General features: G+C 47.3%; 2 protein-coding genes across 2 annotated transcripts in view; both read left to right on the top strand.

Annotated features, from left to right (window-relative positions):
- Positions 1 to 554: 554 nt before the first annotated feature.
- LOC134407573 (low molecular weight neuronal intermediate filament-like) lies at positions 555 to 10,797 on the top strand. Its single transcript, XM_063139447.1, has 4 exons — positions 555 to 1,307; positions 5,303 to 5,620; positions 8,513 to 8,637; positions 10,527 to 10,797. The coding sequence occupies exons 1-4, from the start codon at positions 555 to 557 to the stop codon at positions 10,795 to 10,797; spliced, it is 1,467 nt and encodes a 488-aa protein (XP_062995517.1).
- Positions 10,798 to 10,834: 37 nt separating this feature from the next.
- LOC134407574 (aldo-keto reductase family 1 member B7-like) overlaps positions 10,835 to 26,986 on the top strand; it is an 81,713-nt gene continuing 65,561 nt past the window's right edge. The window contains exon 1 of the mRNA XM_063139448.1: positions 10,835 to 10,888. Coding sequence (XP_062995518.1) covers positions 10,835 to 10,888 — 54 coding nt within the window. The remainder of the gene's footprint in view (positions 10,889 to 26,986) is intronic.

Genomic DNA, 26,986 nt, shown 5'->3' on the forward strand with positions numbered 1-26,986 from the left:
ACCTCTTGCTTTCGAGACCGCTGTCCCCGCGTGGGCCGCGGCAGAACCTCGCAGGTGCAGCTTGCAGGGCTCTGGCGAAAGCGAGGCCCCCGGGGACCGACGCCGAGTCCCTTCCGAAAGGAGCCCTTCCCAGGCGCGGGCGAATGCGGTTGCCCACCCCCAAGAGGAGCTCCCCAGGGCAGCTCGGGGCCCCGATTCCCGTTCCTTGCCTTCCATGCCTTTTGCGTTCGCCCCCCCCCCCCTTCCAGTTGGGTTTTGCGATGTGGAATCCCACGCGAAGGTTCCTTGGAGCGCTCTCGCATCCGCGGCCGGCCCCTCCCGGCTGAGGCCCGCAGCACTTGCTGGCGGTAACGCGCCTCCCCGCACCCCCTCCCTTCGGCCTCGCAATTGGCTGCTCGACTGCCTCGGCCGCTGCGGCGCCCCCTCGCCTATAAAAGCGCCGCCGGAGCGCGGCGCCGCGTCTTCCGCCCCGCGCCGTCGAAGAGCCGAGGCGCCGCGCCTCCCTCGGCTCTAGAGCGGCATCGGACGCCTCCCCCCCCCCCCCGCCACGCACCATGAGCTACGGCCGGGAGCTGCTCTTCCCCGCCTCGCCCTACGGCCGGAGCCTGCTGTGCGGCCCGATGCCGGCGGGCGGAGGCCGGGCGGGGGCGGCGTCGGGGCTGCTACTGGGCCCGCCGCCGCCCCCCGCCGCCGCTCCGGCCCCGCGCGGCGCCCCCCGCTCGTGCTACTCGTCGTCGTACCGCCGGCTGCCGGCGCCCAGCAGCTCGCTGGACCACCTGGAGGCGCTGCTGGCCGGGGCAGCGCCGTCGAGCGCGCGGAGCAGCGAGCTGAAGCTGGCGCGCAGCAGCGAGAAGGAGCAGCTGCAGGGCCTCAACGACCGCTTCGTCGCCTACATCGAGAAGGTGCGCCAGCTGGAGCAGCACAACCGGCTGCTGGAGGCCGAGGTGGCGGCGCTGCGGCAGCGCCAGGCCGAGCCGTCGCGCCTGCAGCGGCTCTACGAGCAGCAGGTCCGCGAGCTGCGCGCCCAGGCGGAGACGCTGCGCCGCGACGGCGCTCGGGCGGCGCTGGAGAGCCAGCAGCTGGGCCGCGCCCTGCAGCGCCTGCGGGACCAGGCGGCGCACGAGGCGCAGCGCCGCGCCGAGGCCGAGCAGGCCCTGCGCGACGCCCGCCAGGACGCCCAGCGCGACGCCCTCGCGCGCCGCGACCTGGAGAAGCAGGTGGAGGCGCTGCGCGACGAGATCGCCTTCCTGCGCCGCGTGCACGGCGAGGAGCTGGCTGAGCTGCAGGCCGAGCTGCAGGGCGCGCAGGTGCGTAGGGCGCAGGCGGGCCGGGGAGAGCGGGCGGGCGGGCGGCCGTCTCCGGGCCGGCCACTCCGTCTCAAAAGGGACGTGGCGACCCAAGAGACTGATGCATCGTCGTGTGCAGGACGCGAACAGCGAGAGGCTTCTCCCGTCCCCTGGATGAGGACTCCGGGCGACTCAGTGAAGAGATTCGGGACAGGCCAAGGGAGGGGCGAGTCCAGGCGTCTACGGGGCCACCTGCGGGAATTCCCCGCTGCAGCAGGAGCGCTGGCCTCCCGCTCAGATGGGGTTAAAACATGGTTTCGTGGAAGGGGGGGGGTTCCCTCTCCATGGCCACTAGCGTGATGGCTGGATGCAGGGGAGCAGTAGTGGGGGGGGGGGGGGCGTTTGGCACCATGCGCTGCTCTTGAGGGCTTTCTGAAAGCACCTGGTTTGGGGGCTAGATGTCAGGTGCACCTGAGAAATGGCATGGAATGCAAACGCAACAACAAAAGAGTCTTGGCGCACCTTAAAGTCTTACGCATTCGTTCTGGCAGGAGCTTTTGTGGCCACTGACCACTTCGCCACTCGCGCCTGATGAAGCGGACAACAACGGTGTCCACAAAAGCTCCTGCCAGAACGAATGCGTTTAGCGTTGAAGGTGCCACAAGACGCCTTGTTTCTGCGTTGCCTTCCTCTCCTTCCTCCAGCTTGCACTCAGTTGGCTGACAGGAGGTCCCCCTCGCTGGTTGGCTGCTAACCAAAATGGCATTGGAAAAGGGTTCAACTGCCCACAGCCAGTGGGACCAACAGCAAGAGATGCCCGCAGAGCTTTGGCAGTTCTAGGCCTCTGCTCTTACCATGGCAACTGTGCCTCTGCTCTCTGGACCAGCTTTCCTCTGGCACTGGTTCCTCTCTATTCGGCCCTGGTTAGGCCTCATCTAGAGTATTGTGTCCAGTTCTGGGCTCCACAATTCAAGAAGGACGCAGACAAGCTGGAGCATGTTCAGAGGAGGGCAACCAGGATGATCAGGGGTCTGGAAACAAAGCCCTATGAAGAGAGACTGAAACAACTGGGCATGTTTAGCCTGGAGAAGAGAAGATTGAGGGGAGACATGCACTCTTCAAATACTTAAAAGGTTGTCTCACAGAGGAGGGCCAGGATCTCTTCTTGATCCTCCCAGAGTGCAGGACACGGAATAACGGGCTCAAGTTAAAGGAAGCCAGATTCCAGCTGGACATCAGGAAAAACTTCCTGACTGTTAGAGCAGTACGACAATGGAACCAATGACCTAGGGAGGTTGTGAGCTCTCCCACACTAGAGGCCTTCAAGAGGCAGCTGGACAAGCATCTGTCAGGGATGCTTTAGGGTGGATTTCTGCATTGAGCAGGGGGTTGAACTCGATGGCCTTGTAGGCCCCTTCCAACTCTGCAATTCTATGATTCTTCCTCGCCATTTTGAAGCTGCAGAGTTCAGCAGGGGGTCGTTCCAATTTCCTGCCCCTCCCCAGTTCTGTGGAAGGCAGGCTGGAGGTGGTTTGGTGTGTCTTGATCAGGGTTGGCCAAGCCAGCCACCTCCCCGTAGGCCTTTCTCACAAGCAAAAGGTCACTTGCACAGAATGCACACAAGCAGTTGCCTGGGGCAGCAGGAGCCTTCAGGGTGCCTGTGAACGGCGGTCCGAGGGGAGCGTTGTTCTTCCGTTGCAGGTGTTTGCGTGGCAGAATCTTCCTTGCCAGCCCTGGGGCTGCAGTCCCAGGCTCACCTGTACAGCTGGGGGTTGACTAGCGCAAGGCTGCTCCTCCAGATTGGCGTCATCTGCAGGTACCATCAGTGCACATTTGAAAACTGCCAGGTTATTCTTGTATTCTCCTTCTGTGCTGTTAGTTGTGCTTCCTTGGTTTTGTTTTTGACTTTCTGCACCTTCAGTACTTTGACTTGGAAATGTGGCCTACAAGCGTTCAGTTTTCCATTGTATTTCACCTATGGGGTAGGCCATTCAGTTCTCTGGGTGGGCTTTTTCTCTCTCTCCATGTTCAATAGCTGCAGGACTTGCCCAACCGCAGAGACAACCCAGAAATGCCAGGGGCTCCTGCCTCCGCTGTGCAGATGCCTTGGGGCATGTGAGGGGGGAGAGAGGTTGCCTTCGCCTTTGGGAGAGAAGCACAAGTGCAGCATAGCACAGCTGGCAGCCCCTTTGAGGAGTTTCTCTGGGAGTTAACACTTCTAGAAAGGGGAAGATGCTACAAACTTTACAAATGAAAACCAGAACGTTGGGCCCTGTGCTACTGCGATAAGACACAAAGGGTGTGTGTGCACAGTTCTTATTCTCTAGCATAGGAAAAGCCCTTGGGCTGCTCCTTAATAACTGTTAAAAAAAAAATGAACAAACCCAGACCTCTGTCGTGAATGCCATTAGTCTTGCTGCTTTTCTGAAGCTCAGCTGCTGCCCTTCAATTGTGTCGGAAAGGTCAAGGTCCTTATTGATGTGTGCAGGAACCCTCTATCACGCGGTGAATTGGTTTTGCCCGGCCTTATGCTGCTTGATGCACTAGGCATCAAGGAAGCATTCGATTTTTCTCCTTTGTCCAGTGGAGTTTAAGGTGACCGTGTCAGGCCAGCTCCTGCGCTTCTCAGAGGCTGCTTGGAAAAGCAGTCCTCTGGCTCGGCGTGGGTCGCTTGGCTTGAAACTGGCAGCTCCAACAAGCCCGTGTGCCGGCAGAGCTGTTTTTGTGATCCAGCTGTAGATGCTCTCCTTGTGTTTTGCCTCTTTTGTGCTTCTTGCAAAACCTGGAGCAGGTGTGGCTGGCCGTTCCCTCCACGCCTGAAACCCCCTCCCAGAACACTGATGTGGGGGGCCGTCTCTCACCCCCTCAAAGCACTGCGTTTCTGTAAACCTTTGTCTTACCGTTTTTATCCTCCCTCCCAATCTAAATTGAGCCTAAGTCCATGTAGCTGCAGTTCCATCCTTTGCTACCCTGCCTCTCTCATCCCTTCTCTCTCGTCTCCTCTGCCGTTGAAATTTAGAGTGTAAACTCATTGGGGCAGAGAACTATCTGCCTACTTGAATAACTCCGTGAAGCTCCAACTGCATTCAGGATGCTTTATAAAAATGTGATCGCTCATGGCAGTAATATCCTTGAATACCACTGACGATGGTATCCTGGTTTGCCTCCCTGGGATGGGAATGGTGGTTACTGCGTTTCAGTGGCTCTATTCTCACCTGAGTGACTGGTACCAGAAGGTGGTGCAGGGGCGGGGGTGCTGTTCCTGGTCTGTCCCTTGGCACATGTGCTACGGGGGTTCCACAAGACTCCATTCCGCTATTCACAATCTAGATGAAGCTGTTAGGTGAGGTCTGCTGAAGAGCTGGAGCAAAGTGCCATCAGCTGTGTTGGGACTGCAACACCCATGATTCCCAGTCAGCGTGGCCGTGGAGTTGCAGCAACACATCTGGAAGGCCCCAGGTTGGGAAAGACTGCTTTAAAGGGTGTAGGCAGTTAGAAAAGGCTTTCTTTAAATCCATCTCACTGGTTGACCTTGAATTCCAGGGTTCCTACGTTCCCTGTAGCATAGGGGCATCAAGCCTTTTTCAGCTCTAGGGCTGAATTCAGTTTGGCAGAAGCTTTTGGCGGGGTGGGGGTGGGGTGTTCCACTGCTAGTGGGGGCTGAAGGCGAAATGGGCTGAGGCCAAAAGATTAGCATGTTTTAGCTCAGAAGTCTTACTGCTAGGAGGTCGCCCTGAAGAGCGGCATGCCAACCTTTTAGAACGGGGGGAGGGGGGGAAGCCACCAATTGGGGCCATTTGGGGGCCATCAGAGGGCTGGGTTGGGGCCCCAACTGGGCCAGATTTGGCCTGAGCACCTGAGGTTCAGGCCTCCTGCTGTAGCGAAAGGACGGCAGAGCAGACTCTTTGGGCACCTCAACTCAGTGAAAACGGCGGAGCGCAAGGCAGGGGGTGCCATACTAGTTATTCCGTGGTCCGTGCTCCTGATGGGCTTCCGTCCCTGCTTTTCCTCTCCAGGTCTCCGTAGAGATCGACGTCAGCAAGCCCGACCTTACGGAGGCCTTGAAGGAGATCCGCACGCAGTACGAAGTCCTCTCTGCCAGGAACCAGCAGTCCGCTGAGGAGTGGTACAAATCCAAATTCGCCAATTTCACGGAAGAGGCGGCCCGCAGCAGCGACAGCATCCGCCAGGCCAAGGAGGAGATTTTCGAGTACCGCCGGCAGCTGCAAGCCAGGAACCTCGAGGTGGAGTCTCTGCGCAGCGCCAATGAGTCCCTGGAGAGGCAGCTGCAGGTGGCCGAGGAGAGGAGCAGCGAGGAGATCCACCGCCTACAGGTGAGGAGGCCTCCGGAGGGGCGCGGCGGGCAGGGGTTCACAAACCCCCAAACTGCAGAATTATTATTTATTTATTTATTTATTTATATAGCACCATCAATGTACATGGTGCTGTGCAGAGTAAAACAGTAAATAGCAAGACCCTGCCGCATAGGCTTACATTCTAATAAAATCATAATAAAACAATAAGGAGGGGAAGAGAATGCACCAAACAGGCACTGGGTAGGGTAAAACTAGCAGTATAAAGTCAGATCAAAATCAAGTTTTAAAAGCTTTAGAAAAAAGAAAAGGTTTTAGCTGAGCTTTAAAAGCTGCAATTGAACTTGTAGTTCTCAAATGTTCTGGAAGAGCGTTCCAGGCGTAAGGGGCAGCAGAAGAAAATGGACGAAGCCGAGCAAGGGAAGTAGAGACCCTTGGGCAGGTGAGAAACACGGCATCAGAGGAGCGAAGAGCACGAGCGGGGCAATAGTGAGATGAGAGAGGAGAGATAGGAAGGAGCTAGATGGTGAAAAGCTTTGTAGGTCAACAGGAGAAGTTTATATTGGATTCTGAAGTGAATAGGAAGCGAGAGGCTCCCTCCAGGAGCGGGAGGGGCACCAGTGCATTTATGTCCCGCCCTTGAACTAGCAAAGCCAGAGCTGATTATTTTGAATTGGCCAACTGTGAAAAGGGCAGAAAGACCTGAGCCAGAGGAAGGTGCGCCTTTGGGAATGTTGATGAGTTTTGATTCTGTCGTCTCGTCCGTTTTTTCCTATATATTCGACCGAGGGTGGAGCCCAAGCCAGCTAGTATCCCAACGGAGGTATTTCCAGGGCAGCCTTCCAGGTGTGTTGGACTGCAAGTACCATCATTTCCATCCATCATGGCCATTGGCAGGGAATGATGGAAGTTGCATTCCAACACATCTGGAGGGCACCAAGTTGGGAAAGCCTAATCGAGGGCTATGCAAAGAAACACAAGCTGCCTCCGAAGTTAAGGTGAGCCGGACGGCTGTTGCTCGGAGGCCCCGGTGGTCGTGGCGCTTGGCCTGGCAGACGGAGCAGTGCCCTGCCCCCCCCCCAGTCCTCCGAAGCCTCGGGCGTCACCCCTGCGGGCTAGAATGGGAGCAGCAGCAAGCAGGTGCCCATCTCTTCCCTTCCCCATTCTGGTGCCCTCTCAGTGAGTTGGATGCCAACTTCCGCTGGGCCCTGGTCGCCCATCACCAGGTTGGGCAAGGCGGAATTCCCTTCTTTTGTGTTCTGGGTGTTTGCAGGCCTGGTGGATGGGCTGCTCTTCCCCCTTTGCTTCTGAGGGCGCTGTGTGGCGTTCTTCGGAGCGTGTGACTGTGTGTTCTGCACGCACACACAAACACACAAGGAGGAGAAGCATCCAAAACAGGACAGAAAAAAGAGAAATGGGTTCTCGGGATGGAAATTATTTTCACGAACCTCGATGCGTTTTGGCCTATACTTTCTTCAAAGGCCTTCCTCAAGGGGCTGCGACATTAATCATACAATAAAATACATTAAGGTAACACATACCGTATTTCTTCGATTGTAAGAGGCCATCGATTCTAAGGCGCACACTAATTTCAGTACCACCAACAGGGGGAAAAAGCTTTGATTCGAAGAAAAAATAAATTTCTTTGAACATCTTTTATGAGTAGAATTTCTTAGAAATGTCTTAGAAATTTCTTAGAAAGAGCTGGGTTTTGGTGCCACTGGGCTGGGAGGGGCTTAGGGGTAAGCAAAAATCCAGGCGTGTACCCTCCCAGCTCCTCCTTGCGGCTCGCGGCTGCTGCAGGAATTTCCTCTTTTGGAGGCCTGCCTGCACGAGGAGAGAGACGACTGGAGCTGGAGCTGCCGCGTGAGAGCAGCTTCGGTGGAGCAGCACTTCTCTAGCCTCTGGGCACAGGTTTTTCCGCGGGCGTGAGGAGTTCCAGGTGGGACGCGCGCTTCCCAGCGCGGCGGCTGTGGGGGGGGGACCCGGTGCTGGGGGGGGTGAGCCTCCTGACTCTTGAAGCCGCGTGTCTTCCCGGCACAGCTGACGAGGGCCGGAGCTGCACGGGGCGCGCTGTAGGCCCCAATCAGCCTGCAAAGCAATCTTAAAAAGCCCGGCTTGCTCAGCTTTGTAAAAGCAATAAAGCTAGAGAGAATGGATGTTTCAGACCCTTTTTTAATAGGATAGAGTCTTTTTGCATCTACCATATTGCTTCGATTCTTAGACACCATCGATTCTAAGACGCACCCCATTTTTAGAGCTGTTTATTTAGGGGGAAAAGTGCGTCTTAGAATCGAAGAAATACGGTAACGCTGTCCTGTGTGAGTGAAGGCGTGTGCTGCAGTCACCCTCGGCACCGTCTGTGCCGCAGTGCACACTTACAGACCCCTGAAGGGGATGCAGTCGTCTGACTCTGTCGTCTGACTCTGTCCCTGCACACACACACACCCCAGAGTCAAACTGTTTTGACCGTAAAGTTGGGAAGTTGGCAACCTGACAACCGAAGGTGCTGCTGCAGGTGCCGACATGCACAAAAACGTTTCCCTTTAAAATTCGGGGGAAACCAGAAGGCCTTTGTGCTGTGCTGCCGAGAAGGCATTTAAGTGGACCCCTGCTGATCCCGTCCCACCTGCGAGGCAGTGCAGCCAAGCAGGGCCTCTCCTCTGACGCTCCTGGACCCCGGACGGACAGGCAGCAGGAGCCCCTGAGAAGGGACTGTGAGGGAGCAGTCGTGGGATTGTGCTGTGCGACGCATGTGCAATGACGCATGCCCACCTCCACCTCCTGTGACCCACCTGTGCCTCTCCCTTGACAAAATTTAGATTGTAGGCTTTGTAGGGCAGGGATCTATCCTTTTTGCGTGTTAAGTGCTACACATACTGATGTTGCTGTAAAAACCACGATACCTTTCAGGAGACCATTAGCCAGCTGGAAAATGCCTTGCGGACGACCAAGGGACAGATGGCACGTCACCTCCGTGAGTACCAAGACCTGCTGAATGTGAAGATGGCCCTGGACATTGAAATCGCGGCATACAGGTAGGGGGTCTCTGCCCCAATGTGGTCTCCTCGCATGCAGCCTGCCCTGGTAGATGTGCGAACAGTTTGGAGAAAGGGGCAGCCTTGCTGTGCATGAACCGTGACATGTTTTGGGGTTGTGGGCATAAGAACTGGCATTGCCTAAGGCCTGCCCATGACCCTGTGGTGCCTGTAAAATGGACAACTAAAATGGCATCACTCCCCATGCTAGTTTTCAGTGGGGCCCAATCCATCAGGAAAGCTCTCCTGCACACACAAGTCTCACAGAAACACACAGCAGTGCAGAAGAGCACGAGGCTCGGTTGAACCCTTCTCCTGACCTGCTTGTTTCCTACGAGCACTGTAGGGCTTTTGTTTTTTATCTGTAGGGAGAATCCCCAAACTAGACCTGCCCCCCTGACCCCCACCTACAGCCTGAGCCGGTGCAGTTGAGAAGCTGTACACTTTCCTGCAGAGAAGGACCCTGCGCCAGGGACATCCCTACAGGTGGGATTAGAGGTCTTACAGTGTTCCTGGACCTCATGGGTACCATTACTTACTTGTGTTCCTGGACCTCATGGGTACCATTAGACAACCACAAAGCAGCTTGGAGGAAGACCTGCTTTGCAGGCGACATGTGGAGGCTGGGAGGGGGCCACTGCTTTACCTCTGCGAGTCCCCGCCCCCACCTGCCAGTTTCCCTGCTTGAGATTAAAGCCAATGCATTATCCGTGGGGCTGCCTTTGAAAATGGTCTGGGAAGTTCAGCTGGTCCAAAATAGGGCAGCAAGATTGTTAACTGGCCAAGGTGATCATATTATGCCTGTCTATTTCCATCTGCACTGGCTGCCCAGTCCATTTCCAGGCCTGAACCAAAGTGGTGTTAACATTCATTCAGAGCCCTAAAGGGCTTGGGTCCAGGTTCCTCCCATATATATACCTGCCTAGACCCTAAGATGATTCTCAGTAGTCCGGGAGCCCCCGCCAAAGGAAGTGAGGTGGGCAACTGCTAAGAAGAGGGCCTTTTCTGTTGTGGCACCCTGGTTGTGGAATGAGCTTCCCAGAGAGGCTCGCCTGGTGCCTGTGTTGAACTGCTTTTGTACCTTCTGATTTTCCCAGGTATTTTTGTCTTTCAGTTTCTTTTGTTTTAGATCTGTTACTGTGTTTTAAATGTTTGCATTGCTGCTAGGTTTAATTTTGTTTTTTTTATTTTATACTGTAGTTTTAAACTTTTATATTGTGTTTCATTGTGTTGCTTTTTATGGTTTTAACTGTGATGTGCCCAAAGAGTTTCAGGTATTGGGTGATATAGAAATGTAATTAAATAATTAACTAAATCAGCGCCTGGGGGCCGTGTCTGTGGAGTGAGGGAGTTGCTGGGGGAAAGAGGCAGACGCAGGAGGGCTACGCTGCCCCCCCCCAATCCCCCATGTATCTTCGGAAGTCACACACACCACAGTCCTTTGCAGCAACCCGTTTGCCAAGCAGTTGCCTAATTCCTGCCCCCAAAGTGCCAACCTTGGCAGCTCTGCTGTGGAATTCTGTTAGACGAGAGAAGGTCTGGGTTGGGTTGATGGTGTGCGCTTTAAAATCTGAGGTGTTGATTTAACCTTGCGTGAAAGGAGGGAGAGATTGTCTCTGGTGCTGGTGGAAAGATTATTTGTTGATCTTGTTAAAAAAGTTTTTAATTTTTTTTTCAGATGGCCCACCCAACATTTCGGATATTAGAAATCCTTCTTCAGGGGCTATAGTTAACAGAAAATATACACGTGTATTGTTATTCAGTTAATGAATACACATAGCTAAATACATCAGAGTCTCCCTCCTTTCGCGCCTACTGTGGTGCCTTTCCCTCCAACCCACTTCCGTGGATTTAACCTTGCCTTTTGCGGCATCCGCTTCCCTCTGTAGGAAATTGCTGGAAGGAGAAGAGACCCGCCTGAGCACCATCGGTGGGAGCAGCAGCAGCAGCACGGTGCTCAGCCTCAGCTACCCCTTTTCCGCGAGCCCCCTGTCTGCCTTCAAGGGCTTCTCAGGCACCACGATTGCCATCAGGAGGGAGGAGAAGGCAGAGCCGCAGCACGGCAGCTCCAAGGACCCCAGAGGCTCAGGGGAGTCGAAGGCGGCCGGCGAGGAGGATTCTGGGGATGAGGCACCGGCGACGGTCCTGCCCCAAAACTAGCCCGGGCCAAAGCTTCTCGCGCTCCTTGGATTTCTGCATGGGGGAGAGGGGAAAGTTGTACGTCAGCCTTTCCCATCCTGGCGCCCTCCAGGTATGTGCTGGACTAGAAATACCATCATCCCCAAGCTGGCTGGGAATGGTGAAAGCGGTAGTCCAACACACATCTGGATGGTGCCAAGTTGGTGAAGGCTGTAGTGGGTTTTCCAGACCTGGGGCAGCAAGGTCCACCTCCGCAGACTCGTGCCAATATTCTGCTCCTGGGGAGATCCCCAGAGCTGGGAGTCTCTTCCTGGGTGCCCTTTGCGTGGCTCTTGCATGCGGAGGTTTTAGAGCTCTTGGTTTCTCTTCGCCCTTGTACAGCGCCACCTTGTGCAGGTGCTCAGTGGGGTGTATTCCCAGGTAGATAAGTGGAGGATTGTCCCCAAGCGGTTGTCTGTGAATCTTCCCCTGTCTGAGAAGCCTTGATAAGAAATGCAGCCTTTGCTGAGGGAGGCTCAGCGAGGAGCACGTCCCGTCTGGGCATTCTGTCCTCTGCCCCGGCCAAGCCTGCCTTTGCCATCCCCTCTAACCCTTCGTCTTGTCTGGAGGGCAAGTGGGAGTCTTCTCCCCTCACCACTCCCTTTGTGACTTGACTTCAAGCCCTGGACTTGAATACTGTAAAGTATTTAATACTTTGAAGTTATTTGTTACCGAGCCCTTGGTTTCTAAGAGTGTTTCTACACCAGCAATATATGGTTTGCGGGACCTTTAGATGATGTCATCAACCTCCAGGACGTCTTCCGCACCTTCCTCTGGAAATCTCACTGTAAGAAAACCAAAACCTGAGATATTCAGGCCTTTTGAAATAGTACAGGTTTTCCCAGCGTCTTAAGTCGAAGTTGTGCTATAAAGCAGGCACTAGATGGCGCTGTCCCATTCAAGGCTATGGGTACCAAAAGGTAGGGAAGTTTTCAATTACAAAACCACACGGTTGGTCCTGTGCACCTGCCACAAATCACCCATTGAGCAGCCCCAGTAAGGCCATGCGATTTTTCCCTTAACATAGAGATGCTCTGAGCCTAGTATTTGTCTTTTTTCCCTGTTGGGTTCTTGGCTTTAAAGGCCAAAATGCATATTAGGGGTTGGATCCAGGTAGGTGCACGTGCACCTGGGCTGGCAGAAACAGACTTCCCCACTTCTCCTCCTTACCCTGGCAGCTCCTCTGGCCCCCTGAAATGCCACGCATGGTGGCAGGAGGCCCTGCTGAATGGGGTGAGCTGTGGTGCGGGGGATCCCTGAAACCGGGCAAAGTCACTGGGCGGAGCTCTTTGGTCCACGGAAGGCACTTCCTGGATCCAACCCCATGTGTGGTTCTGTGATATTTTTTCCCCTCCAGATGTTTTTTTTTTTTTTTAAAGAAAAATCCCCCAGCGGAGGCTGGGATCTTGTGATGTGGCATCTGAATCCTTTCCTTGCCAGCTGTAGGGATCTATTTTCCCTCTCTCAGCTGCTTTCCCTCCTGCAGGGAGAAAAAAAGTTTTGAGGGAGGCAAGTAGCTGGCAGGGAAAGGCTTACGCACTCCCCCCCCCCCCCGGTCACCTGTCTTCTGCTTAAGCTGTGGGATCTTTTTCTGGGGAAAGAAAGATCTCAACAGGAGAAAAGAAGGGCACAGCTATAAGACCACCAGTGTGATGAGGGGGCTGCACAGTGTGGGCGGAGCAGTTCTGGGCATCTGGCAGCCGGAGCCACGTGAGACCCTGAGCCCAGGCAGTGTTGGGTCAGAGCAGAGAGCTGGTGGCTTGGGAGGAGGCCCTTCACAAGGCAGCCGTCCAGCTGGGGGGAGGGTCTGCCTCAATGCCGTTGCACTCTCGAGTTGGAGAGAGGCAGTTTAGGGAATCCAGAGCAGACCTCTAGCGAGGGAGAGCCCACCCAGCCATTCCTCTAAGTCTTTGGTTCTCTTGTTGAACTGCACTGGTTGCCGGGAAGTATCTCCTAATGGTCCATCGAAATCTATCCTCCTGCCCATTGTGTCTAGTCTGCTGGGATTGTGGCAGACTCTCCGGGAGATGAAGAGCGCTGGCCTGTCCCCCTTCACTCTCTCTTCTCCAGGCTTTTCTTCCTCAGTGACATGGATGCTGAGCTGTAGAAGTGGGGTGCCATAGAAGAGGACTAGAACCCTGCAGAGGCCACACATAGCCAAGGCCCTTTGGTAGCTGCCTGCAGGTCAGCAGCACATATTTGAAAAGAACGGGGGGTGAGATGGCAGGCCCCCCAGTAGTTTCTGGGATCAGAATTTTTATCTGGGCCTCAGGCCTATAAGTCATGTTGAGATTCTAACACAGCTGCCACCTTCCTTACTGGCAGGTTGTCTGTCATTTACAACTACATGACAGGCAGAAGTTCAACCTGTGTCGTTTCCTCAGATCTTTGTCCCACCCAAACCTGCACTTAACGGTTCCTCTGCCTGCTGTGATGCTGTTAAAGGCCCAGCCCCTCTAACTACTCTAAGGTAAGCGCCAGCGTGAGCTGTGCAAATTACACTTTTGCTCCTTTGTAAAGGTGCCCCGTAGCACAAGTCCCCTGTGGAGGTCAGCAGTTTATAACCTCAGCCTTCAGGCTGCTTTTTAATAGTCTTAGTTAGGCCTTTTTAATCCAGGCCCCACCCTTGAGGACTTTCTGTATCTAGAGTTACCGAAGTGGGACCTGCCCTGTGTATTTGTATTCTTCTTTAAAAAAAAACGTTTAGGGGAACTGCTTCTGTCATATTTTCTGTGAAACATATATAGAAGTACCCAGAAGGATATGGAGGGTCCAAAGGATTTTGTGTGCTCATCTGTAAGACTTCTGTGTTTGTATCTGTGTGTACTTTCCCTTTACTGAGTCCATTCTAATGGCCAACCTAAACATTATACCCAGACTTGCATAGGATGGATGTTCCTTAACGGGGAAAGAGTGGAGAGGCAGCTGTGTGCATGTGCGGACCCATTTCCCTTTCCACCAATTCTCTACTCAATAGCATCTCTACATTCCTTGCAGTCACACATTGGTGTGTAATGTGTGGTTTGGCTCTAACAACACATCATTTCTGTTGTGCAATTTGTAGAATAGAATGTACAGCCAGTGGACCCTGGACTCCTGCTAGCGGATTTGAAAAATGTAAGGCTTGGAGCTGGTTCAGATGTTTTGGAACTTTGGTGCTACTTTTGCTGAGCAGTCTTTCTCCAATTAAAATAATGCAGTGTTTAATTAACACTCAAAATGCATTACCAAGTTGGGATCATGCGCTGTTTTGTGTACCTTGTTCTGTGGGTAGGTAGAATTTTTGACTTTCCTTCCTCACAGAACAGATCCCTCCTTGACAGATTAAAAAGATCTCCCATGAGCATTGAGGGGCAGGGGCTGGTCCTTGAGAAACCCAACTCGGAACCCTGCGTTGGAAATAGTGTGCGTCTTTGGGTTCTGACTAGGGCTGTGTGTTGATTCGGGAACAAATTCCAAATCGGGGTGATTCGGACCTCCTTAAAACAGATCTGAATTGAATCGGGGGAGGTCCGAATCATTCCGAAATGAATTGGCTTGGTCCAAATCCATTTGGATTGATTCAGCCGCTATTTTAAGTGCTATTTTAAGTGCAGCAGATGCTTTTTTCCCATAGACTTGCATTGGGAGAAATAAATGCCTATAACTTTATTTTTCAAGATAGAAACATGAAACTTGGTGACCTTACAGACGGCCCGGAGCTACTCATGTGTGAAAAATTTCATACACACCTGTGCTGTGGTTTTCTCACAAGGAATTTTTAAAAATGTGATTTTTCAGGCAATCCAGTCAGTGCAAAGTGCTATAACTTTCTCATTTTTCAAGATACACACATGGAAGTTGGGCAACTTACAGATGGCCTGGAGGTACGCATGTGTGGCAAATTTCATACACATCTGTGCAGCGGTTTTCTTGCAAGGAATTTTTACTTTAAAATTTCAAAAAGGGAGGGGGGAGAAGGAAGTTGCGGGGAGGGGATTGACAGCTTCATTCCCCAATTGTGCTGAACACTCCAGCACTGTATCCCCCAATCCTGCTCAAGTTTGCAGCAGCCTCCAATCGCAGTGGTGGAGGGCTTAAGAAAGGAGAGAATCAGGAGATCTGGTAGGAGAAGGAGTGTGTTGGTGCTGGGTGGTTTAGGAAGGAATTAGGAGGTTTTTGGAATTTGGTGGTTTCTGGTTTGGTTTTGGTCTTCCTCTTCCTTAGCTTTCCCTGTCCTCTCTCTCTTGCCTTTCTTTTTTTCTGCTTGTTATCTAAACTTTTGTTTGTTCTTGTGTGTAGGCTGAGTGTGTGTTTGTTTTCTCTTCCCCTCTCCCCCCTTGTTCCAACCAGGCCCTGTCTCTGTGAGTGTGTCTTCATTCTTTCTTTTCATCTTTAAAACACACACACACACACACACACACACACACACATATATATTCAAACCCCCTCTGCGTGTGTGTGTGTATGTTGGTGGGCTGTTAGTGTAGCCAACATTCACAAACATTCACTCTGTAAGGGCAAAGCAGCACATTACAGACAATAAAAATCATAATTAATAATCATAATAAAAGAATCAGCAAAATTAAACGTGGCACAAGAAGCACTCAGTTGGGGCTTGGGAGAGGTGGCCGTGGTGCTGTTGCTGGGACCAGCAGTAGGCAGACTGTCTCGCCCATTGTTAAAATCAGGCGCCCTTCCTCCATTGCGATTGGAGGCTGGAAACTTGAGCAGGATTGGGGTATACAGTGCTGGAGTGTTCAGCACGATTGGGGGATGAAGCTGTCAATCCACACACACCCCCAAGCTCCTTCTCCCCCCTCCCTTTTTGAAATTTTAAAGTAAAAAATTCCTTGCAAGAAAACCCTGCACAGATGTGTGAGATTTGCCACACGTGCATACCTCCAGGCCATCTGTAAGTTGCCCAACTTTCATGTGCATATCTTGAAAAATGAGAGTTATAGCACTTTGCATTGACTGGATTGCCTGAAAAATCACATTTTTAAAAATTCCTTGTGAGAAAACTGCAGCACAGATGTGTATGAAATTTTTCACACATAAGTAGCTCCAGGCCATTTGTAAGGTCACCAAGTTTCATGTTTCTATCTTGAAAAATAAAAAAGTTATTGGTGTTTATTTCTCCCAATGCAAGTCTATGTGGAAAACGAATAATCTAAATCTCGATTCGAATTCGGTTCCGAAGCAAATTGGGATCTGAAGCGAATCGGGCGGTCTGTGCACAGCCCTAGTTCTGACCTTTGATTTTCCAAAAGATTGTGGGAAAGAAATTGAGTGAGGATGTTAAAAGCTTTGTCGTGCAAATTTCAGACCAATAATAGACACAATCTGCAAGTATCTTCTGGTAGCAGCGTAAAAAGGCGAGGGCGTGATCAAATTCGAACCAAATACTACAGATAAATGAGAAGCCTTTGATATTTAAAAAAACAAAAACAATGTGATTGATTGATATCCCACTCTTCTACTAAGTGTACCTGAAGTGGTGTGTAACAGAATCCTATTGTACTACAAAATATAAGATTCATTGCAAGGATAAATATTCATATTGTTGTAATATTTCTACATTAGTAGAACAGCCACAAGATATGATCACACCACTGATGAAGAACAGAAGACCAAGAAATGGCAGTGACTGAGCCCTTGCTTTTTGCATGCAGAAGGCCCCGGGTTCAAGAGGCAGCCGGACAACCATCTGTCAGGGATGCCTTGAGGTGGATTCCTGCCTTGAGCAGGGGGTTGAACTCGATGGCCTTAGAGGTCCCTTCCAACTCTGCTATTCGATGATTCTATGTCCGCCCCGCCCGCCCGGCTTCTCCAGGTAAAGCTAGGAAAGAACCCCACCTGAAACCCTGGAGAGCCATGGCTGCCAGTCAGTGCCGACTGGCAGGATGGATGGACCAAGGCTGCTTCCTATGTTTCTAAATGCTCCTGTTCATTTCATTGGGCTTTTCATAGCGGATGTTCCTGACTGTGCCCCAGCTCCCTTGGAGCGTCCTGAAGTACAGGAGGTATTAGAGAATGCTGTCATGCAATGCCCTGAGATAGAGAGTTTCTGTATGTGTGTGTGTGTGTGTGTGTGTGTGTGTGTGTGTGTGTGTGTGTGTGGTGAAACGCAAACTGAATGTAAGACAAGAGGGTCGTACAGTCATTTCAAATGCTATTTATTAATCATCTGTGTGATCAGTGCATGAATCTACATTCCACATGATCTCCTGTGATTGTTATTTATTTATTTATTTATGAACATTTAGATGTTTTGAAAATTTATTTGGAAGGCAAATAAAAAGGATTTGAGAAGCCCCAATAAACAGGTTCCTGCATAATTTTGTTTGTTACCCGTTTCCCTTTGTCAAGTCAAGGCACATTTTGTTCAATGTTGAGCAATGTTTGAATCCATTTGTTTCAAGGGGGAGCTTTAAACTTGTGCTTCAGTTTCTTCCACTGAAATCAATGGGGCTTAAAAGTGCCATTGGCTGGATTGTACCCTGTTTTAGATGCTGAAATTCAATCTATGCAGAATTACAGGTGTTCTTGGGAGCAGAACTGGGATTACACCAATGCAGAATGGTGGTGTTTATTTACTGGGCTTGCCGACTCATCTGGCTCTTGAATGCCTACATGAAGTGGGAATGGGAACGGGATTCTGGCTTGCATGTTCTAGCCTCACTGCAGGAAGAAATGACAATGGAACCAGTGACCTAGGGAGGTTGTGGGCTCTCCCATACTAGAGGCATTCAAGAGGCAGCTGGACAACCATCTGTCAGGGATGCTTTAGGGTGGATTCCTGCATTGAGCAGGGGATTTGACTCGATGGCCTTAGAGGCCCCTTCCTCTCTACTATTCTATGATTGTCTAAACAGAGCAGACCAAGTTTCCTTTGAACATGGTATATCCTCAACCTAAGGATGTGTGGGCACCCATCCCTTTGTTGGGGTTTCCAAGTTTTGAAACAAAAAATATATCTGGGTGAGTCCTGGGAGGCTGAACCATCAGTGGCAGAGGGTGGAGTCCAGAGAAGTCTGGTGGGGTAGAACCAGGGGGCAGAATCTTCTGCAAAAGCTAACTTTGCCTTTTTGGCCTAGAGCTAAATCTATTGGCAGGGATTGGGGAACCCAACCCCTTGGCTTTTTGATGGCAGCTGACCTCAAACAACAACTCCAAAAGCTGGTTTGCCCCCTAGGAAGCCACCCCCTGGTTCTAAGAACATAAGTCCAACCGAGAAATAACCAATGCATGAACAAGCGTCTTGGCAGAAGAGACAGACAAAAATGATCAAATCCTGGCAATATTATACAGGAAAAAACGACAGGATTTAGCTACTGCCTCAATATGAGGAATAAAGGAGAGCGAGGAGTCAAATATAAATTTTGGGCATAAATGGATTATTTACACCTGTAGTTTGGTATAAAGGGATTTCTTTACAGCTGCTGCTACGACACAGGCTCTTTATAATAGGCTTGTCTGTGGACACTCCCTGCTCTTTTTTTTTTTTTAATAGTTTTTATTTGTTTTCTACACTATATAAACATACATAAAACATTACAATAGTAATAATAATAACAAAAAAAACATTAACAACTGCTACATACATATTGAATAAATGTTGAGTACATATATGTTGAATAACTATTACCTATACATTATCATACTACAACATAATCATTCTTAACATAAAAGTGCACCCCCCACCTCGGGATCATTCCTGAGTCCAAAATCTAATCGTTTCCTCTGCTGGCGGTTTCCCACTTCCCTTAGTAAACACAAATATTAGGAACTGTTTCCAGATTCCTTCAAACTCATTTATTTTAGTTACGTCTTTTCTCCACTTAATATTACATGTCAATTTATCATTAATGGCTATATCCCATACTTCTTTGTACCATTCTTCAATAGAATATTCCCCTTGAATCTTCCAGTTCCTAGCTACCATCAATCGCGCTGCAACCAGCAAACTCGATATCAGCTCTATAGTTCCTTTTCCACACTTTATATCTTCAAATAGTGACAGCAATGCAATCTTTGGTGTTTGTTCTATTTTCATTCCCACTATTTCTTCAATTTCTGAAAACACCATCTTCCATAATCTTTGTACATATTTGCATTGCCACCACATATGTAAATACGTTCCTTTTTCCCCACAACCTCTCCAACAATTTGCTGAATGCTGATCATTTATCTTATTCAATCTAATCGGGGTTAGGTACCACCTCCATAAAATTTTAAAATAATTCTCCTTTATTCTCACTGAAACTTCTCAACACTCTTTGTTTCCATAGCCCCTCCCAACTCTGTCGCCCTATTTGTACCTTCAAATCTGACTCCCATACCATTTTCTCTGGGTTCTCTCTAAACTCCTTCTCTAACAATAATTTATATATTTCACTCATTAACCCTTTTAAAACTATACTACCTCCTTTCCCTTTTTACTTATTTACTATTAACTCTTCAAACTTCGTCATCTTTCTACAAACTCTATTATCTTTAATCCACTTTTTATTCCATTGTTCTAATTGCCCATATTCTAACCAAGATAATTTTTCTCCTTTAACAATTTTTCCATATCCTCTCTTGTTTTTATATCTCTTAACCAATCCTTTAATTTCATTTTACTTTTCTCTTTTAATATTTTACATAATCTACCCTTCAGATCCTCTGGGAAATTCTTTAACATTATTATCGGTGCTAAGGGAGAGTTGCTCGGAAGCAGCTTCCCTTTAAATTTACTCCAAATTTCCCATTGAGTCCTCAGGAGTGGATTATCTATACTTCCAACCCACTTTCTCCCTCCATCTTTAAAAAAAACATTGTCCAAATTCATCTCTACGTTACTTGTAGTTTTTTCTTCCATCCAGTATAAATCTCCTACTCCTATAATTGCTTCTACAATATGTCTTAATCTATTTGCTACGTAGTATAATTTTATATTTGGGAGACCCAACCCACCCTTTTTTTGGCTTAGATACCAATTATTTTTATTCACTCTTGCTCTCTTTTCTCCGTTACAATATTTATTAATAATAATTTGCCAACTTTTTATCTCCGTTTCTGATATTTTTATTGGTAACATCCTAAACACAAAATTAATTTTAGCTAATATCTTCATTTTTATTAAGGCTATTCTTCCGAACCAAGATAAATTTAATCTTTTATATTTCTCCAATTTCTCTAATACCTCTTTCTTTAACCTCGTTAAATTTTCCTTTTCAAGATTCTCTAAATTTTTTGTAATTTTAATTCCCAAATATTTAATCTCCTCCTTAACTTTCATTTCTATTCCCTTATGTTCCCAATCCTTTTCCTCCTTCTTAGTATAATTAAACAACATCATCTCTGATTTAGACCAATTTATTTTTAACCCTGTAATTTCTTCAAATTCCCTCAACTGATATTTAATTCTTTCTAATTTTCTTATTGGGTTCTTAATGGTCAATAAAGTATCATCCGCAAACATGTTTAACTTTATTTCCCTTACCTCTCCAATTCCTTCTGATTCTTCATCCTCCCTTAGTGCCTTCGCCAAAACTTCCATAACCATTACAAACAGGACCGGCGAGAGCGGACATCCTTGTCTTGTTCCTCTGGCTAGTCGTATCTTTTCAGTGAGTCCGTCATTTACCACCACTACAGCTGTATTTTGGGAATATAACTGTTCTATTACGCTTTTAAATTTATTTCCAAATCCCAATTTATCTACAATAATCTTTAATGCCTGCCAGCTCACACAATCAAAAGCTTTAAAAATATCCAGTGCCAAAATTCCTGCCTTAATATTTGATTTTTTTTATTACATTTATTACATTTAAAACTCTTCCCACTAGATTATGCATCTGCCTTCCTGCCACAAACCCACATTGATCTTCTCCTATATATTCTGATATAAATTTATTTAATCGTTTAGCCATAATAGATGTGAAAATTTTAGCATCCTGATTTATTAACGAGATAGGTCTATAAGAATCGGGACTAGTCAAATCTTTATCTGGTTTTGGGATCAGAATTATCAATGAATGTTCCCATGATTCAGGTATCTTCTCTCCTAATAATATCCTATTATAAAGTTCCAATAGTTTTGGAACTAAAAATTCTTTGAAGACCTTATAATATTCTGGTCCTAAACCATCTGCTCCCGGTGATTTACCAACTTTTAAATTATCAATAACATCTTCAACTTCTCTTTGAGTTATTACTTTCTCCATTAACTCTTTATATTCTGGTTTTATTCCATTCTTTATAAACCTTCCAATATACTCCTCCACCTTTTCTTGTTGAGTTTCTTTACCCTTATATAGTTCCTGATAAAATTCCTGAAAAATTTTTATTTTATCTTTCATTATATGACAATAATTCCCTCGATTATCCTTCAATGCTTCTATCCCATTCCTCCCTTTTTCTTTTTGTGTGAGTCTGGCAAGCAACCTAGAATTCTTATTACTGTTTTCGAAATATTCCCTTTTCATGTAAATTAAATTCGTTTGAACCTCCTCTATATTTAAATTTTCTAATTGTTTCTTCTTAGCTTGTATTTCTACTAATTTATATTTATCTTTACCTCGCCAATATTCTTCCTCCAAATTTCTAATTTCTATCTCTAACTTTTCCTGCTCTGCACGTTGTTGTCTTTTTAAGCTACACATCTCTCTAATACAGATTCCTCTTACTACAGCCTTCATGGTGTCCCAAACGACTGACCCAGCTGTTCCTTCCTTTTCGTTAATTTCCCATGACTCCGACAATTCCTTCTGAATTTTCTCTACCACTTTATTATATTTCAATATTTTTGTATTCAACTTCCATCTATATGCCTCTTTATAATTCTTCTTAACTGTAAATTCTAAACTTAACAAGGCATGATCAGTTACTTTTATTACCCCCATTTCCATTTTACAAATCTTCGTTGCAAAATCTTTTGAGACAAATATATAATCTATCCTGGAGTATGTATGATGAACTGGGGAAAAGTACGAGAATCTAGGCCTAATCCTGTTGAGTAAACGCCACGAATCTGAATAATCATTTTCTTTTACTAATTTATTCAATATAGTTATATTATTCCTCTTTTCAACATTAGTGGGATTTGACCTGTCCCATCTATTATCCATAACCATATCAAAATCCCCAGCTAATATGACATACCCCTCCTTGAATTCTTCTATTTCTTTTAATAGCTTTATAAAAAACTCTCTATGTCTCTCATTTGGGGCATACACATTAATTAGCGTATATACCTTTCCTTCAATTTTACCTTTTAACATAAGATATCTGCCCTTATCATCTTTTTTTGTTTCTTCTAATATAAACCCACTTTTTTTTTAAATCAAAGTGGCCACTCCATTTTTTTTGATGTCCCTAACGACTTTTCATAATAAGCTACCCACTTTAATTTTATCATATTCGAATTCTCGAAGCCTTGGTGTGTTTCTTGGACCATTATAATATCCGATCCTTCTTTATTAAACATTTGTTCTATTCTCCTCCTTTTCACGACTGCCCCCAAACCTTTAACATTGAGTGTTGATACTTTTATCTTTTTATCCATATTCACCCTTTTGAAATCTCTTCCGATCCCTTGTGCTCTGCAACTCAAATTTACTTACATAAAAACACAAACTCCATACAACAAACCCCCACCCTCCTACCCCAACCCCTTCCCTCCTACCTTCCCCCCCTCCCCACCCCCCCACTCTAATCCCCCCCATATCCCCGTGAGCCTAATACTCCAGCCATCTACTTTAAAGGGAGGGGGGGGAGGCAGTGCTGCGCCTGGCCGGCAAGTTTCTATGTTGGCATTTCTATTTGCAATTATCTCAAGACATAATTAACAATTCTATTACTCCCCAGATGTCCCAGCCTCATTCCCCCCACCCACCCACACCAGTCCCACTTGCTTCCCCATACAGACCCAGCCTCTTCAGCAACTCTTTACCTTGATCCAGTGAGGTTACTCTGTGTTCCCCCCTCCCATATGTAAATCTTAGAAAAACAGGGTAACCCCATGCATAAGGAATTTTGTTCTTCATTAATGTTTCAGTTATTGGTTTAATACTGCGTCTCCAATTTAGTGTGTGTTGAGAAAGATCATTATAAATTTGCACTGCTTTGCCTTTGTACTGCAACTGGGTCATAGATCTCAATTCTTTCATTACTTGCTCTTTTTTGTAATAATTACCAAATTTCACCAAAATGTCTCTAGTCCCTTTGTAGTTTTGCCCCCCCACACGATGAACTCGATCTAAATCCGATCCATCTATCGATAGGTCAGGCATCAGCTCTTTGAACCAATTCAGAATGATTTCTCTTAGATCTTCTCCTTGTGTCTGCTTCAGCTGTTTTATACGAATCGACGATCTACGAGATTGATCCTCCAAGGCAATCAGTCTTAATTGATAATCTTTAAATTGAATCTCTGTTGATTTTTCGAAAGCCTCTTGCTTCTTCTGGTCCAAATCAGCTTTTGCCTCCAAATTTTTAATCTTTTTTGAATTTTCAGATGTCTTATCAGCCAGAACACGCATTTGTTGTCTAAAAACATCCATTTGCTGATCCATTTTTTAAAAAATAACAATATTATTCTCGGCTATTGCCGGTTTAATTTCCACTAAAGAGGGTGGCTGACTGCCAATTTCTTTTCCCCCTTCAGCCATGTTTTTTTCTTTATTTGGTGCTGTGTCTAAGAAAACTGGGCCTGTATCTTCGTCTTCCTGTTCTGCTTCAGGGACTGTATTTTCCAGGTGGGAGAGGTGGGAGAGATTATGATTGGATGGTTTCTTTTTTTGTGTATTTAACCTTTCCCACTCCTTTCTAATTCTCCTTTTAATGTGAGACATAGGACGCTTCTGGGCAGGGCATAAATCCTAGAGTCCAGCTCACTTTCTTGGCGGCTTTTACTAGCTTATCTTCTGTGTGTTAAACACTCTTCCTTCTTCCCAAGGGGGGGGGATATATCCGATTCACAACAGCATTCACTAGAGGGGATCAGAACTAATCATACACAGTCTATCAATATCCCACATCACCCTCACCGAATGCTGTTTTCTTCCACCCCTACACCCCCCTTCTCGCCACGACGATAATTACAGCAAACAGCTTCCACTTTACAAAGCCAGTATTTCAGTCTTTTCCATTTAAGATAGAAGATGAAAGGTGAGAATCGCTATAAATCAGTTCAGCGTCTAACAAAAACAAATTCTTTCTTTCCAAACTGCGCCACACCAACCAAGTTTGATTTACTTTCACTTTTGCAGCCGAAGCTTATACAAACATTCCGTCTGTCTCACCTTATCTCTTCAGCTTTTTTTCCAACACCGGCAGCATTTATAGTCCTTTTTCCATCATTTGCTCAAAGATTTATGCCCATTAAAAGAGAGATAATTGCTTTTCCCGGCGAAGCTGATTAGAGCCTCAAAAGAAACCCGCCATCTCCATGGCCGCCAAGCTCCGCCCCCCCGGACACTCCCTGCTCAAGCTAAGCGCCACCACTTTATGAGCCTGAGGGGAGGGTTCTACAAACTCTGTGGAGAAAGGGGTTAAACAGGAATAATTTCAGGAATAACGTAATGCGCTGTGAATTATATGTGCTGATGGTGAATTAATGTCAGAACGGGCGTTATATGTATATAACTGCAGATGATAAATGCCAAGGAGACACGTGGGATTTTTGTGGTAGCAAAACAAACTGAATAAAACTTTATTTCAATGTTCCCAAACTTTGTTTCATAATAAAACTTGTCAGACTCTTGTTAAAACCTCTCACCCGATCCTTTCTCTCTTCTCATACACGCTTTCCTTCCTCTCACACCTTCACTCTTGAACTTTCTTTATTATCAGGATTGTTTAATACACACCAACTAACTATCTGCACACTACACTCAAAAGACAGCCCTCTTTACCCTGAGCCTCTAATTCTCCCCTCGAACCCAAGTACTTTAAAAACACCCCCCCCTTTATCACCTCAGTCATTCCCTTATATATCCTCCTCCCCCTTCCTAAGATATTCAATCTCCACCCACTCAGGTCAACATTCTAAACACAATAGACTTACAAATGTAGACATACATTAGGGAACTGACTTGTGGGGTGTAATGCCAAAGCTGCCATTTACATAAAATTGGCTTTTTCAAAAAAAGGCCAAGTCACTGTTTTGTGCACCATGGTGACTTGTGGTGGGGAGCGGGGCCCACCACGCTTGCTCGAATAGGTGTGCACCAAGTCCGGCAAGTGGAAGGTTTGCGGACTCCAGTCCGGGGGCCCAAGCTGGCAGTAATTCGCTGAGTTTGAGCCCCCACCCGTACTCCACCAGTATCTCTGTCTCTCTCACACATTATTTATTTATTACATTTCTATACCGCCCAATAGCTGGAGCTCTCTGGGCGGTTCACAAAAATTAAAACCATTCAAAGTGTAAAACAACAGTATAAAACCATAATATAAAATACAATATAAAAGCTCAACCAGATAAAAACAGCAGTAATGCAAAATTACAAATTTAAAACACCAAGTTAAAATTTATTTATAGACTGCTAAAATGATGGGAGAATAACAAGGTCTTCACCTGGTGTCTAAAAGCATATAATGTAGGTGCCAAGTGAACCTCTTTAGGGAGCTCATTCCACAGCCAGGGTGCCACAGCAGAGAAGGCCCTCCTCCTGGCACATGCTTACATGGGAGTAAGTCCCACTGAATTCAGCGAGATGTCCTTCTACTGCCACAAGATTGCTGTATATTCCATCACTTGAAAGCACCTGGCACACACAAGACAACAGACCCTGTAATTCCCTCCTCCAGCCTTAACCTTGATTAATTGACTTGAAGCCAAACTGGAGCCATGGGCTCCACAAGTCCCCCATGCCCCCCCCCATGCCAAATCCCTTCCCCCTCCGGCCACATATCACAGCTCATCGTGACCATTCAGAAGGCTCCAATACAAATTTCCCTCAACACAAACAAATGGATTTTTTGTGTGTAGGGGGTGGGAAGCTCATATCTCCTCCAACCCGTGACCGATTTTCCTGATTTTCAAACTCACTGCTAGTTAACCCATTCTCTCCCAGCCAAGCGAACTTGGCAGCTTTCCATACATATTTCACAAGACTGGCGGTTGGTCACGCCTTTTCACACTTTTTCCTCAGATCTACCATAGAAGAACTCCCCACAGACCTATATCTCAAAGGCAAAGTTAACCTCTGCCCATGCAGCCTTACGGGAGGGGTGAATTCTTTTTCCTGATAACATCCCATAATAAGCTTTGTTATGCACCAAATTTAGGTAATCCACTGGAAAATTGCATAGCTATCTGTGTGCAAAATTTGGGATAGATTGGACAATGGGGAGCTTAGCTATGTCCCAAAAAGTTATTGTTTGCCCCTATGGAAATACATGCAAAATTGTGTTCAAACCATAACTATGAATGAGTGCCGCCTCCATCCTGATCAACAGAGACAAGACATTTGCAAAGTGAAAACAAAGCACTGTTAAAAAAGACGGGGCATCAGCCATCTGTTTCATGCACGGTTTTTCTTAATAAGAGGAGATAGAAGCCAGGTTTCCAACAGACTGTTTACCGCTAATGCAAGGACTCCTGTTTTATCAGCAGCACACAAAGAGCTGGTGATGTGGGGCTGCCCTAAATAGAATTAAATAACAAATTCCATTTTCAGCCCAAGGCGCCTTTTTGGCTAGGCAAAGCAGGCAAACCAGATTAGTTGACCCATATTGCGTTTCTGTTTCCCATTTCCTGCCATTTCTCATGTTACAATCAAGTGGTTTATTCATCCAGGGGGGAAATGGTAGGAGGGAGAGACGCCTTGGAGCAGGAAAGATGCCGCATGGCTTCTGTTTGCCTCCAATATTCTTTTTGTTCCTTATTGCAAAATCCAGAGCAAAATCAAAATTAACAGACAAAATAGCAAACAACAATAAAGGCGATCCACACTACTTATGCTAGTCACGTTTTTTGATTGAAGAAATCCATTGCAAAATTCATAGAAGAGTGAATTTAAAATGATTACTGGTTTTTGGTTTGGTTTGTGTATTGGTTTGAAAGTGCAAAATTAAGTAAAGCCCTAATAAAATGATAACTGAACTAAATTCTTCCCCACCCCTACAAGTAAAGAGCCAGTGTTGTGTAGTGGCTAAAGAAGTGTTGTACTACAAATCCTATCATGGCCTGGAGCAGATG

This window comes from Elgaria multicarinata, chromosome 12 (genome assembly GCF_023053635.1).
Source record: "Elgaria multicarinata webbii isolate HBS135686 ecotype San Diego chromosome 12, rElgMul1.1.pri, whole genome shotgun sequence".
NCBI classification, from domain to species: Eukaryota; Metazoa; Chordata; class Lepidosauria; order Squamata; family Anguidae; genus Elgaria; species Elgaria multicarinata.